At 33.6% G+C, this 14,238-nt stretch overlaps 1 protein-coding gene across 2 annotated transcripts; it reads right to left on the reverse strand.

The window, feature by feature from the left end:
• Window positions 1-925: 925 nt before the first annotated feature.
• Window positions 926-7,838, reverse strand: LOC132642064 (transcription termination factor MTEF1, chloroplastic). Of its 2 annotated transcripts, none has more exons than XM_060359319.1 (2): window positions 6,793-7,837; window positions 926-1,335 (listed from the first exon to the last, which is right to left on the reverse strand). In XM_060359319.1, the coding sequence occupies exon 1, from the start codon at window positions 7,707-7,709 to the stop codon at window positions 6,798-6,800; it is 912 nt and encodes a 303-aa protein (XP_060215302.1). In that variant the 5' UTR covers window positions 7,710-7,837; the 3' UTR covers window positions 926-1,335; window positions 6,793-6,797. The 2 variants fall into 2 exon arrangements, with proteins under 2 accessions (XP_060215302.1, XP_060215304.1); XM_060359321.1 differs by lacking the exon at window positions 926-1,335 and adding an exon at window positions 2,839-3,497 and having other exon boundaries at window positions 6,793-7,838.
• Between the last annotated feature and the right edge of the window lie 6,400 nt (window positions 7,839-14,238).

The following is a 14,238-nucleotide window of genomic DNA, read 5'->3' on the forward strand; positions in this document are numbered from 1 at the left end:
TAGATCGTGATATGCTGGAACTGAACGTGAAGTACTAATTTCAATAAGTTATTGTGAAATTGATTGAAAACATATGACGTCGTCCTGTCAATGTTATCTTCACTTGGCATTTTACTTTTAAGTCGTTCAATTGCAAAGGACACAATATTAAGACTCTTAATTTTAGGCACATTAAGTGTAGTATTTACATGTCTTTGTTATGATTACTTGGAGAGTATATGCATGTATTGGTCATAGTTTAGCTGAATATGCGCTGTTAAGAGTGGTGGAAAACTTATTTTCTCTTAGTAAATTGGAACAACTATGCATTGACTACCAATAGTTGCATCGTATCTTCTTCCCTTTTAGTGTGACAATCTGGAGTTTTGTTTACCTTCTGTTGCTTGAAGCCAAATGCAAGACACAGAAAACCAAGTGATCAAACATTTCTTTGCCATCTCTCCATACTTCACATTCACCGAGAAACACTTGCCATCGCTCCATACTTCACATTCACCAAGAAACATTTAGCAAATTATTTCTTTTTTCTAGTTAAACGAATAAGAAAAACCAAAAACTACATGGATAGTGGTGTATGTCAAAACACAATTAACCCTTAGGTTATTCAAAATATAAAAGAATAAAAACACGAAAAAACTTAAGAGATTTAAATAATTTTGATCTTGTATATATATTGTAACTTTCAGCAAAATAGATTTGGATGAACCCAGTGGTGGATCCATAGTTTTCACTCAGAGGATTCGAAAAAAACAACAAAAACTAAATATAAAAAAACTATGTTGTTCTTAGGGATCGAACCTAGAACGCTAAAGACAATTTTGAACACTCTGAACTGCTTGAGCTAACCTTTTGCATTTGTGGGCGTTCAAAAGTTAATAAATGTGCTCGTACCTTTTATATGTGTGCAAAATCAAGTATATGCATATAGCATTAAATATTGGAATAATTTCAATAATAGACAATTCGGCACAAAATATTACATCTACTTAGTCATATTTTTACTTTACATCCGCATAACCGACTTTTTTTTGCAACAGTGTTTATACACACGATATACAATATTATATACTTACTGTAGACAATGTATAAACCTTGTATAAAAGTGTATAATATTATATAAAAGGCCTCAAATAGGCATACACTGTTATTTTCCCTTAAATATATACTTATAGAACTCGCAGTTCCAACTTGTATGCTTCACAAAGTGCACAATAAACCACTCATCGGATCACTTCCTTCCAACTTCCTAAATCCACCTCTAACTTGATACTCAAACTCGATGAGAAGTTGTCTTTACATCCAAAAAAGGGGAGTACTCAAAACATATTGAATTACCTGTTCACGCAAAAAAGTAGGCATTAATGCGGAGCCAATTGAGAATGAATACAACCACATTTTAAAAGGTGCAGAGAGGTGAAGAAGTGAAAAATTCCAGAGAAAGAAGTGAATCCAAATACAAATTCAATCCTATATCAGAACCAACTCTAAAAACAAAAACAAAAAAGACCGTTTTCCAAGAATTATTGATCATCAGAAGTGTAAACAATGGCAATTAATGTGTCAGACTGGTGGAAAAGCTTATTGAGCATTACATCAGCTGAGTCAGAACTGAATGTATAATATTGTCCTTTGTTGCCATTGGAGAGGAACAAAATAATTTCAGGCTTTATTACCACCCTCTCTGCCATGCACGGAAACCTCTGTTTTCTTCTCTTTCTCCCAATCTGCACATGGATTTTCCACATCTCTATTTCAAGAATACTCAATGTGTACCTAGCTGTATAATGCAAATGCTTATTTCTTACAATAATTTAAGTCATGTACTAAGACGACCTAAAATGTATCCATAGTATCAGCATAATCTAACTGGATATAATATTTTAATACAATATTTACCAGGTAACCAATTATTAATATTTATTATAGAAATTTATTTGTCATTATCTTATAAATGACATGATTATAGAGGAGATGCACATCACATAGCTGGAATAATTTGCTTAAATTTTTGTTCTGAGAGACCGTAAATCGAAAAAGAGCCTTTTAAACCACCCCATTCCCCCAAATGAGAAGGGAAAGTGCTTAGGGCATTAACGAGTAATTTGATTTTAGTTAGACCATAGGTGCTAAAGTGTATAGGAAGATATTACGGGAATGTCATACACGTAATAGTGGATAGAGTAGCAGATCAAACTCCGGAAGCCAGGGTGGCAGGATCATCTAATCCTAACATGATCCTCTATCAGACCAAGTTGATAGAGAAGGTTGGACCAATCGAGGGAGAGAGTAAGGCCTTTAACCCTAACTTGACTCAGCTTGATTTACTAAACTCAACAGGAGAGTATCGATTTTATACGATGAAAGTAATTGGTGCAATGCAAATTCAATAGTCGATAATCGACCAAAACTCCTGCTTTTGGAGGATAGGGAAATATAACAATCTTAGGGGAAATATCGGAATAAAATATCCTGCCATTGGATTCCACTGTTTTTGTAAAGGTATCTATTACACTGGTCACTGCATGAGATTCAAACTATACTTAGAATACCCTCTTAAGCAATTCTGGTTTCAAAATTCTAGTTGAAATTTTCAAGCTTCTTATCAAAGAACAGTAATATGCCAAACATTCTCGAAGATAATAAAAGAATGTCGACATTATTTAAGAATGTTTCTCCTTCTTAGATCCCATCATCCATCTTGGATTTGCCTTCTCTACTTTAAAGCCCCCACTTGATAACTAAAAAGAAGTGTTTTACAGGGAAAAGGGAGTAGCCCAATTTGTCTTTACTTCCTTCTAACTTTTACTAGACACCAAGGCCAGAGGATCAATTTGAAGTCAATAGGGTAGGATCAAACAAGACCCCTCAAAACTCCTCAGTCTAAATATAACAATCAACCTATGTATTTCTCCAATCATGATTATGTAAAGGATTCACTCCCTTAAAGAACAACGGGAGATTTGGTTTTGTAGCTCATTACAATGGAGATCAGTAAGAAATAGCAAAGAAGATCTGTAAATAAAATACCAGATATCTTTGTTGGATCATTTTCTTCTATTCAAATTGCAAATGGGGATAAGAAACCATTTCCTCATGTAAATTCAAGAGGTGTCATATTATATCATCTAAAACAGGTTAAAGTTATTACTCAGACACACAATTCTTTAGCTTCCAGTACTGCATTCCAAGTAGAAGGCCCGCCTTTCTGGCCCTTAAAGCTCAAGAGGCCTGCAAGGTTGATCCTACTTAAGGTAGGCCAGCTTCGACAAGAGGCCCATAAATAACAGAATGCTTCCTGGCCCTTAAAGCCCACGAGGCCTGAAAGGCTGATTCTATTTCAAGGTAAGCCAGCTTCGACAACGACGATAACAACAACATACCAGTGTATTCCCACAGGTGGGCCAGCTTCGACAAGAGGCCCATAAATCCCAAAGGCCTCTTACCTGGCCTTTTAAGCCCAAGAAAAGTTAATGTTTGTTTGAGACTTAAGTGCAACACTGCAGAAAAGCGCAAATGAAGCATAAGTCAAAAGTTAAATGTAATGCATGAAAACGTAACTATACCTTAAGTGAAATACATGGTGCCAATCAAGTTAAAACCAGTTTAAGTTTCTCTGATTCAAATATGATTTCTTTATGTTTCCAGATGATAATTTGGTATTTAGTTACTATTAAACTTCTAAATTTCATTAATAAAGTTTACTTAATAACAAATATATCACTTTGCCAATTATTAGTGTCAGCTTCTTCACAACATAGCCCATGGGCCATGGCTGTTGAGGCATACTGGACTAAAGCACCAACTAGTCTAGGGATCAGTCCAATCGAGCTCCAATGCTTGAGCACACTTCTACAAGCCTTTTAACAACACTTTTCAACATATCTTACATCTGCTAACTACTACAGTACTACTGTTACTACTTCTAACAAAAAATGTTCATCGAATGTGTCAATCCTTAAACTATCCAAAACATTGCATTTCATAGTGAATTCTACGGGCAAGTTTAACTTCAGAGGTAGTTACAATAAGTACAACAAGGAGAAATGTAGGAACACTCAATAGATGGCTTCATATAGATATAAATTCATGTTTATCAGGATAAAACAACCCAATTTAAGTCTGAAATACCAGGGCATGTTATTCGCGGCTGGGATTCTGAGAAACGACTCTTATCCCAATCAATTGTTTAACATGTAAGGGGGCAACTACAATTGCACCCAATAATCAGGAATTCCTCGGGGTCCAACTAACCCTGCTTTGCTGAAAGTGCATATTTAACGAAACACATTCCAAGAGCAAACTTTCAGTAGAACTAGCTTAAAACTCTGGGATCGAGCTACTCATAGAATTGGACTAATTGACATTAAGAACATAATACAACACTACTATGCTTCAGTCCCGAACAAGTTGGGTTGGCTATATGAATCCTGACAACCAAGTTACTCCATATATAAACTCATCTCATGCCAATATTACACAAAGTAACACCACTAAAATAAGCATTGGTATCATGGGCATAGCATGAATTGGGGAGAAAAGTGAAAACGAGGTCAAAAGTAGGAGTCAGAACAAATTGCAGATGCCAGAAAGTGGCAATACCAAATGTTAAAGCATGGACATACATTTTAGCAACATCTTATTAATTGCTTACTACCCCGCCTTTTCAACATGAGAAAAGAGAATGCAACAGAATTCACTGACTACACAAGATGTTTCCAGCACATTTCCATTATTTGATTGTATCAATTGCCGTCCAACCAGTAAACTCTGAGATCATGGAAAATTGAAACTCTAAAAGAAGTTTATTTTTGCAGACTACATGTGTATTATAAATCATTTGTCCTCTAAGAGGATTCACAATCAAGCTAATGATAAGGCATAAATAAAGAAACTACGAAAGATAGTATAGATTTTGAGGCAGCTTTGCACCCCAATTCTGTTCTACTCTTAAGTAGCATCCCAATTCTGGTTACTCTAAGTAGATCAAATTATCACTTGGGCAAAAGAAACAGCTTTTTCAGCAGTGGAACCATGTAATATCATAGAGGAAAGGCAAAAACAACAACAGCTGCAACTCGATTTTGGGTTAAACAAAATAGTCGTCTATGTTTTAGCCGAGTGAGCAGAATCTGGGTGCATCAAACTAGTTGGTGCATGTCAAAAAAGAAACCATAATTTGATTGTTTTAAGAACAGAAAGATCCACCTGAAACAATAATATATTTGTGTTAAGTGTTAACTGAGGTAATTAACTCAAAACTTCTAGTGCATCCCGATCGCTTCCTTTCACAAAGGAGAAATTCACTTAGATTATTTGTTAACCATAAAGCAAAATAAGCAGTCAAAGTAAACATATAAAGGTGTCTTGTTGGACACCCTCCCTCATCATCCATGACTAAGTTATGCAACCACGCATGTCACAACAAGCTTTCACTTGGATGATCTTAGTCAAAACTAAGTTCAGGAAATAAGGAAAGTAGGACTATGAGCACACAAGCAGCAACAAAGATGAAAAGATAATTTTCAACCTACTAAGTTTACCATTAGAATTTTAAGATTGCCAGATCCATTCAAGCAAATTGAGAATTCTTTCAAATAGACCTCAATGTAGTGAAGGATCTTTGATCAATCATGACCCTGAACACCATTGTGCACAGAAATATTAAAACAATGGCCAACACATCATCATATTTAATGCAATGATTGCATTCAAATAACAGACTGATGATGGGAAAGGAAAAAATCATTACCATTCAAATACATAGAACTTACGTATCATCTAATCATCACATTAATCGCCAATGACAACGAACAAAACCTTGCAAGCACACTTGAATAGTACTGTCTCCAATCTATTTTATATGACACTTCCATTTTGAACTTTTAAACCAGTTACCAGTATTGTAATATTTTCTTTCACTGTTATTTTTTTGATAACCGTGATGTCCGGGCCAGCTTACGCGCATCTCGACTAATTCCACCGGATACCTGCCACCTCCCACCAGCAACAGGTACCAGGTTTTTTTTAAAAAAAGGGGAGGGTATTACCAGGTTAGTAATATCACTGTTATTAATATGGTATAAAAGTCCTAAACTCCATCCAGTCTAATTTTTGTCGTATAAACAAATGGAGGGAGTATTTGTTAAAAGCCCAACTTCAACAGTCAGGAGAGCGCAGTGAGTCCCATTATCATTATATACACAGAACAATGCCTGTTTGTAGGCGTAAAATCTCCTATAACACCAAGGAAAATCACATTCCTCTACCATAGGTGCGGCTATAACTAAATCCGCTTGAAATAATACAAGGACAGATTACAAATGCAATCTTTGAGAAGCGGGGTGGACATGCATCCTCGAGAGCAATACTTCAAAATGCTAAGGACCCGTTTGGCCATGAGAATTATTCACGTTTTCCGAAATAATTTTTCGCCAAAGTCAGCGTTTGGTTGTAAAATTTCCAAATCTAACTTAGAGTTGGATTTCAAATTTGGAAAAGTGCTCCAATCCTGTTTCCAACTGTTCTGAATTTATGGCCAAACACCTACTAAATCATCCGTCAATGATATTTTTAATCAACAACAAAGAGCATAGCATACTTCGAATTGCATTCCCTATGAAACAATAATAACCATGAACACAGGACACCACATCAAGGATAAAAATCATTACTTTATCGCAAAAATGTACATCTAACCACAATAAACATTTGTGAAATTCACATTTATCATTCACTCTAATGATTCTCCAACATATACAAAATCAACTCTATCCATAGAAAAGAATTACTTACTAGTACTACAATTGCTTATCCTCCACTAACCGCAATCGCATTTCAATCAATCTCGCATTGAATTCCCCGTCACTAACCTTCAACATATCCGATAAAGACATCGAAAACCCGTGTTCCACCAATAGCCTATGCCTAGGCTTAATCTTCCCTTCCAAACTAAACGAAAAATACTGTGGAAACTTCTTTAATTCCCTTAAATCCCCATTCATTTCGTTCAAAAAAAACCCGACTTTCGGCCTAAAATTCTTCTCAATACTAAATGTCAACAAACCAGGTGACCTTAAAACCATATTAACAACCTCATCATACTTAAACCCTAAACTCAACATGTAATCAATTTTAGGGTTTAAAGTAAGCTCAACACTTGAAACAAGCAATACAGTGGTTTGACAAGTAATCCGGTTTTGACCCGAAAACCCGAATTCTTTCAAGAATTGAAATGTGGGTTTTAATTGATCCTCAACGCTACAAACCAAGATTCTTGGACAACGTATAATCGATTTACGAATGTCGTAAAAGGGTAAAACGACGTCGTTTAATAGGAAATCGAAGATTGGGTATAAGTCTTTATAAGGGTCTGATGTTAATAATTGGGGATGCATATCAAGTATTCGACCAATTGCTGAACGTTCAATACCCATAGAAAAGAGACAAGTTTCAACAGATTTGATTGTATTAAGTGTTGCTGATCGAAGATGAGGGTTTAATTGAAGGGCTTTAGTGGGATTGATTTTGAGTTGTTGAAGATAGAGTAATTTTTCTCTGAATTTGAGACCACAATCAGTTGAAGTATTAAGCATGGGGGGTTGAGTGGAAATGTGAAAGGATTTGAGGGTTTTGTTTGGTTTTGGAGAAATTGAGGAAATGGAAGTAAAGGGGAGGAGTAGGGTTTTGGGAGGGTTTATCCATGTTAGCATTTCAGTGAAGTTGAAGAGGAAAGGACTGTAATTGCATGCTTTGTATTTTTGAGCTCAATCTAAAGATGATATTTGAGAGTTTGTTGCCATCTCCTTATCTCTATTGCATCCCTATTCTTTTTTATTATTATTATTTTGGAGAAAATGCACGAAAAATTTAGTGGAGTGAATATATATATTAATTAATCATAGTTAAATGATGTTATTGTATATTCATGCATATGGTAATATGCATGCATCTATTAGTTTGGTATAAACATTCGGTGCAAATAAGTTTTTACTCTTAGATTATGTTGGGTTGTAAAGTTACAAAGTGAACTTTAAACATGAAGTGTGAATTGAGAAATTGAGGGAAATGAAATTTTGGAAAAGTTATGAGCATTCTCTCATATTGGTAGTGGAAGTCTTATGTTGAGATGAGGACCTCCCCTCGCGCCACAGTTGTCGCTCGGCTTCGACTTCAAATTTGATCAAATGATTTGATTGATAACTTTTTTGGACTAAATTTATTATCCACTTTCATTATTTAATTTTTCTTTTCTTAATATTAATTCGCTCAGAATTTAATTAATTCGCGGAATAAATTAAATCCCAACTGTCTATTCTTTTCAGAACAGACACTTCCTTTCCCAACATACATCTTCGCATCTGTTGAGACCTCCAAACAATGGCTACAAATTACGAAACTAACTCTCCCAAAAAAAAAAAAACCTTTTCATCCCCAATTCTGTGCATCGTTTTCAAAGTTGAAAAGTAAGTGTCGTCTGATTACTACAGTTTGTTGAGTTCACTGAAGTTTTGCAATTCTGGTTGCCAGTATTGCAGAATAGAGTTTCGTTCTATCCTGAGAGGAATTAATCCAAACCTTGGGCAATTGTGAGGGGATTAAATTCTTTAAGTAAACATAATTTTCTGTGGGCTCCAAACTAATACTATTGTTTAACATTTTCTGATTTACAGTCTATAGTTTGATTACAGGGATAACAGACTAGTCACTGAAGTTTGACTTTAAAGCGATTAGCTCGTGAGGAAAGAATTGCTCAAGACAAGACCAAATATTCATCTCACAAATCATTGTGGGAGACTCAACACCCCTGCACTCCCGAGTCTGGACGTCTGGAGCATGAATAAGATAACATGGGAGGCCAATATCGGATAAATAATGAATTGTGATAGGTCTAACTCTTATAGCATGTAAAGAATGAATTTTAGACCTAACTTAACCTAAAAAATTAGCTCATGAGGAAAGAATTGCTAAAATCCATACAAAGAGATAAAATCCCCGTCCCTAACCAATGTGAAAGAACTCAACATGCACTTGCCCGAATGAATATATGAGGAATAAGGAAGTGATCCTTACGAGTTTATGATGTCGATCAAAACTTTATTGGGTTGTAGTCGTTTCACTTGCTAGATACTCTGTAAATATGGCAGTAGGTAGCCACTTCTAGCACCCCTATTTATAACATACTTATTCAACTCTTAAAAATAATTTTAAAACCTCCTCCATCTTCTGGTCAAAAATTAGTTAAACTTAAAATAATTTTCTAAAAACTAGATATGTTTTAAATAAGAGTGCTAAAAGCGTCACCTGATGTCATTTCTAAATTCCGTACTCTGAAGGTCTGATATTGAAAAATTAGAGTTTGAATTCAGACATTCGGGTTTAAAGTTAGGCTCTGTTAAAAATTTGATATTTAATTGAATTTGAACTTCAAAAAATTGCGCAGATTGCCCTTCTTTTGGGGTGGTCTTTAAATGTTGCCCCTTATATTTGTGGTCTTTAAGTTTTGCCCTTCGCTTGAAAAATGGTCTTATACCTGAGGTTCTGGGTTCGAACCCCCACTCAGGCATAAATTAAAAAAAAAAAAAAAAAAATCGCAAGGCAAGGCTTGGGTCACATGTATGCCGGACCCGGCATACACTTGTTAAGGAATAACCAAAGTTATGCCGGACCCGGCGTACTTATGGGCAAACTTTTAGTTAAGCCTTAACTAAAAGTCTGCCCATAAGGCAGAACTTTTCCTTAAGACATAGTTTAGTTATGTCTTATGGGGCAGACTTTTAGTTAAGGCGTAACTAAAAGCATGCCCCATAAGGCATAAATTTTCCTTAAGACATAGACTTTGCCTTATAAGGCAAACTTTTAGTTATGCCCTAAGGAAAAGTTCCATCTTATGGGGCATACTTTTAGTTATGCCTTATGGGGCAGACTTTTAGTTAAAGCGTAACTAAAAGTATGCCCCTAAGGCGGAACTTTTCCTTAAGGCATAAACTTTGTCTTATAAGGCGGAACTTATATTTATGCTGGGTCCGGTATAACTTTAGTTATTCCTTAAAAAGTGTATGCCGGGTCTGGCATACACGCGACCCAAGCCTTGCTTTGCGATTTTTTTTTTTAATTTATGACTGAGCAGGGGTTCAAACCCAGAACCTCATAATTTATACACGAAGCTCAAGATTACAACGCGAAGAGAAAAAATTAAAGACCAACATTTTGAGGGGCAAAAACTAAAGACCATCCCAAAGGAAGGGCAATCCTGCAAATTGCCCTTCGAACTTCAGTGCTCTAAGGTTTGAAGTTTTTTTTTAAAAAAACAACTATTTGTGGAGGCCCAAATAATAAGCAGTTACATGTAGCCAACAAGTTAGAGGCACTATGTTGGGCCTAACACGTTTGAAGTTGAAGAAAACGATACGAGCTACCCTTTAGATCAAGGGAAAAGGACATATATGGCGGTCAGCCATAAATAATCCCACCCTCAAGCTTAATTTTTTCTAAACTCAAATTATACTCAATAAACTAATTTCATCCATTAGTCAAAATTTAAATAATACAATTTTTAAATAAAAACCCAAACATAAAAATATTTGAGGCGATGTTTATGTATAATATGTGTCATTTGTGTATAAAATATGTATCAGTACCTATCTGTAATGTATAGAAACTGTATAAAATATGAATCACTAAGGTATGTATCATTTTTGTATATAATAGGTATCATTTGTGTATATAATGTGTATCAGCACAATGCAACTGCCCTGTATAGAATGAAAAATTGTATCACTTTTGTATATAATATGTATCATTTTTTGTATAGAAAGTGTATATATAATTCCAGTATGTGTATATAAACTGTATCAGTCTTGTATAAAAAGTGTACCATACGTATAAAAAATGTATTATAGAAACCGTATCATTGTGGTATATAATATATATCACTATTGTATATGTTAAAATAAATATCATATCATTATTGTATAATATGTGTATAATAAATGTATAATTAACGTATAATTTATGTATAATAAATGTATGATTAATTCCAGCATATGTATATAAACTATATAATTCTTGTATATAAAGTGTATATATAATTCCAACACATGTATATATGCTGTAGCAACCCTTTACGTCGCCACAAAAAGTCTTTTTTTTTAAAGGGCCTGGGCTATTGGGCCGGCCAGCCTTGGCATTATTTTGGGCCGACCGGCCATTTTTTGACATTAATTTGGGCCGATCGGACTCCTGGGGGTATTAAGCCCAAATGTTGGCCAAATGTGATATTACTTTGGGTCATTAAACACATAGTATCCTTTTCCCTTAGATCAAGCTACAGAAAAATCCATTAGAAAAGGGATGTTTACGTAAGAAGATATAAGACGAGCCCATTCTCGCTATTACTAGGGAAGTTTTTGGGCCTCTATTGTAGCTTCTTAGTCTTAAGCTTCACGTTGAAAAGGTTTGGGTCTCTATTTTGTGCTGGTCTTTAGTTTTTGTCCCCCAAGGTAAACAATTTTTTCGCAGGCATAAATATATATTTCGCATCATAATAACTCATAAGTTATGCTCCGCGTCCTTAAAGAATCTATGTCACGCTAGGCATCAGTTCTTTGACAGAATAAAAATTAAAGACCATTCCATTTGAAGGCCAAAAATTATAGACCAGTTCATTTGAAAGATAAACTGTGCAATTTCTTCAAAAAGTTTTTTGTTTTTTTTGGAAAGTCCTTCAAAAAGTTTAGTTCGACTATGGCAGCTGATAAGAACGATCTATACTTCACCCTATTTTACGCAGCTAAGTTCTTTGTCTTTTTATTTTTAATGTCAAACTATAAAAATGCTTCTTACAAGTAGTAAGCTCAATTTACCTTATATAGGCTTGAATAGATCTGCTAAATATTTATACTGCCGTTGAACTCCTGTTTATTACTCCCTCCATCCCAATTTGTTTGAAGGTAGTCCAGTTTGGGGGTCAAAGAGCTTTTTCTTTGACTTAATTTTAAATATAGATTCTTCGACTATTTTATAATAAAATTTACAAATTTGAAAATTACATAAAAAGTACTATAAATCTGCATAATTAATAATTCACAATATATGAAAAGAATTGAAAAAAATCGTAGTCAAAGAAAGAACTATTTGACTCCGAAACCGATCGACCTTCAAATAAATTGGGACGGAGGGAGTAGTAGTAATTAACCTTAATTCAATATGTGGATGTTGATACATGCATTTTTTTTGTTTTTACTTTTCATTTCTTACAGGCTCCTCTCCTCACATCACTGTCTTCTATTTCCCAAAGAGATGTTTTAAGTAGGACAAGTAAGAAGCGTTAAATGCGGTGAAAAAAAAGATCACATGTGAAGATGTCCAAAAAATAGGACATCCCTAAAGATCCCGTATCTCTCTTCTTTTGGCACCATTATATTTGGTCCCAGAAAAATGGAACAAATTATATTTACTACTTCCTCAGCTCAGTTCCTCTGCATCTTTCACTTTGGTAGTTGGTTCTAGTTAGTTTCCCTAGGACATTTCACCGTTAGGATAATCTTGGAAGCATTGTGTTTGAAAACTATTTTGGATCTTACACTAATCACATGTTGTAATATAGGTACATTATAGTCTGGGGCTGAGCTATATAAAAATAAAAATGAAAAAGTAATGAAATTCTATCTTATTTTAAAATATAAATATTTTAAGGATATTTATTTTAGTAAACATAACAAATAAATGACATGGCAGAATAACAAATACAGCAATTAAATATTTAGATTAGATTTCAGATTGTTTGTTTTTTTAATATGGGGTCCAATTTTTTTTGTCATGAATTTGGAGAGGGTGGGGTCCACTTTTTTTCATGAGTTTGGAGAGGGTAGGGTCCACTTTTTTTTTAATATTGCTTGGCTTTTTTAGTATGGGGTCTACCTTTTTTTTTTTTTTTTTAAGAGTGACTGGCGGCGAAGCATAGGTAAACCGATGCTTCTATATAGTAGAAAAATAGAAATATAATAAAGTATTTCTATCTACTTTTTAGAAGAATTGGTAATATAAAGTATAAAATGTAATTTTCTTGCTCTTAAATAGAAAAGTGGGTGGGACCACAATTTTTTTTTACCCTTAAATAAAAAAGTGGGACCAAAGGATAGACGACGATCTTGCTTATAAACTGGTTCTTCTATATAGTAGTAAAGTAATACATATATATATATATATATATATATATATATATATATATATATATATATATATATATATATATATATTATGTTCAAAACAGGATTAATATAACATTGTAGTTTGTACTCCGTATCCAAAATTTTATTATATTAGTGTTTGCTACGAATGCAAAGTTGGCAAAAAATCTATTAATACTTTTTAAAAGAGAAGAGTTATTTAAAAGGAAACTATTTTCCTCTCTTTGAGATAAAACAATAGCAAAATTTAAGCATCAGTTGATATTTTGAATTTTAATTCAATTAATTTAAAGGTGTAAAATATTTTATTGTTAATGTATGTATATTGGGCCTAAACAATACCTATTATTTTTTTTATCAAAATTTGATTTGGATAATTCTAATTCAAATTATTGTATTAATTTTACATGTTTAAAATGAAACAAAATAGAAATTTAATTTTCTATTTAAATGAAGAAATACTATTTTTTAATTTTTGGTAAATATTTTTGGTTTAACTCATTTTACTTGTCCTGTTGTCTTTTACACGATCTTTTAAGGAAACGTCAATTAGAATTATAATTTCACTAATTTACCTTATTAATTATTTGATCTCCATTTAATATTATTTTTTCTTTTATGACATTAATCTTTTTTCACATTTATTACAGTAAGGAAAAAATTTAAAAGTAATTAAATTCTATCTTATTTTAATATATAAGTATTTTAAGTATGTTGTTGTACAATAATTTCATTTGCTCCCACTAATGGGTTAATACGCATGTGAAAATGAATCCATCATTATTGATTTAATGAGATACTTTGAAAATTACATGAATATTGTTTGATTTTTTAATATGGGATGCACTTTTTTTTTTGACATTGTTTGTTTTTTAAATATAGGATTCACTTTTTTTTTTATATTGTTTGATTTTGTTAATATGGGGTCCACTTTTTTTTTCCGCGAGTTTAGAGATGGTGTGTTTCACTTTATTTTTTTTAATATTGATAGGTGTTTAGTATAGGGCCCACATCTTTTTTTTTTAATGCAACAGACGATGAAGCATCGGTC

This window comes from Lycium barbarum, chromosome 5, assembly GCF_019175385.1.
Source record: "Lycium barbarum isolate Lr01 chromosome 5, ASM1917538v2, whole genome shotgun sequence".
NCBI classification, from domain to species: domain Eukaryota; kingdom Viridiplantae; phylum Streptophyta; class Magnoliopsida; order Solanales; family Solanaceae; genus Lycium; species Lycium barbarum.

Excerpts from the sequence above, each read along its gene's own strand:
- LOC132642064 (XM_060359319.1), bottom strand. The coding sequence starts at position 7,709 with ATGCTAACATGGATAAACCCTCCCAAAACCCTACTCCTCCCCTTTACT.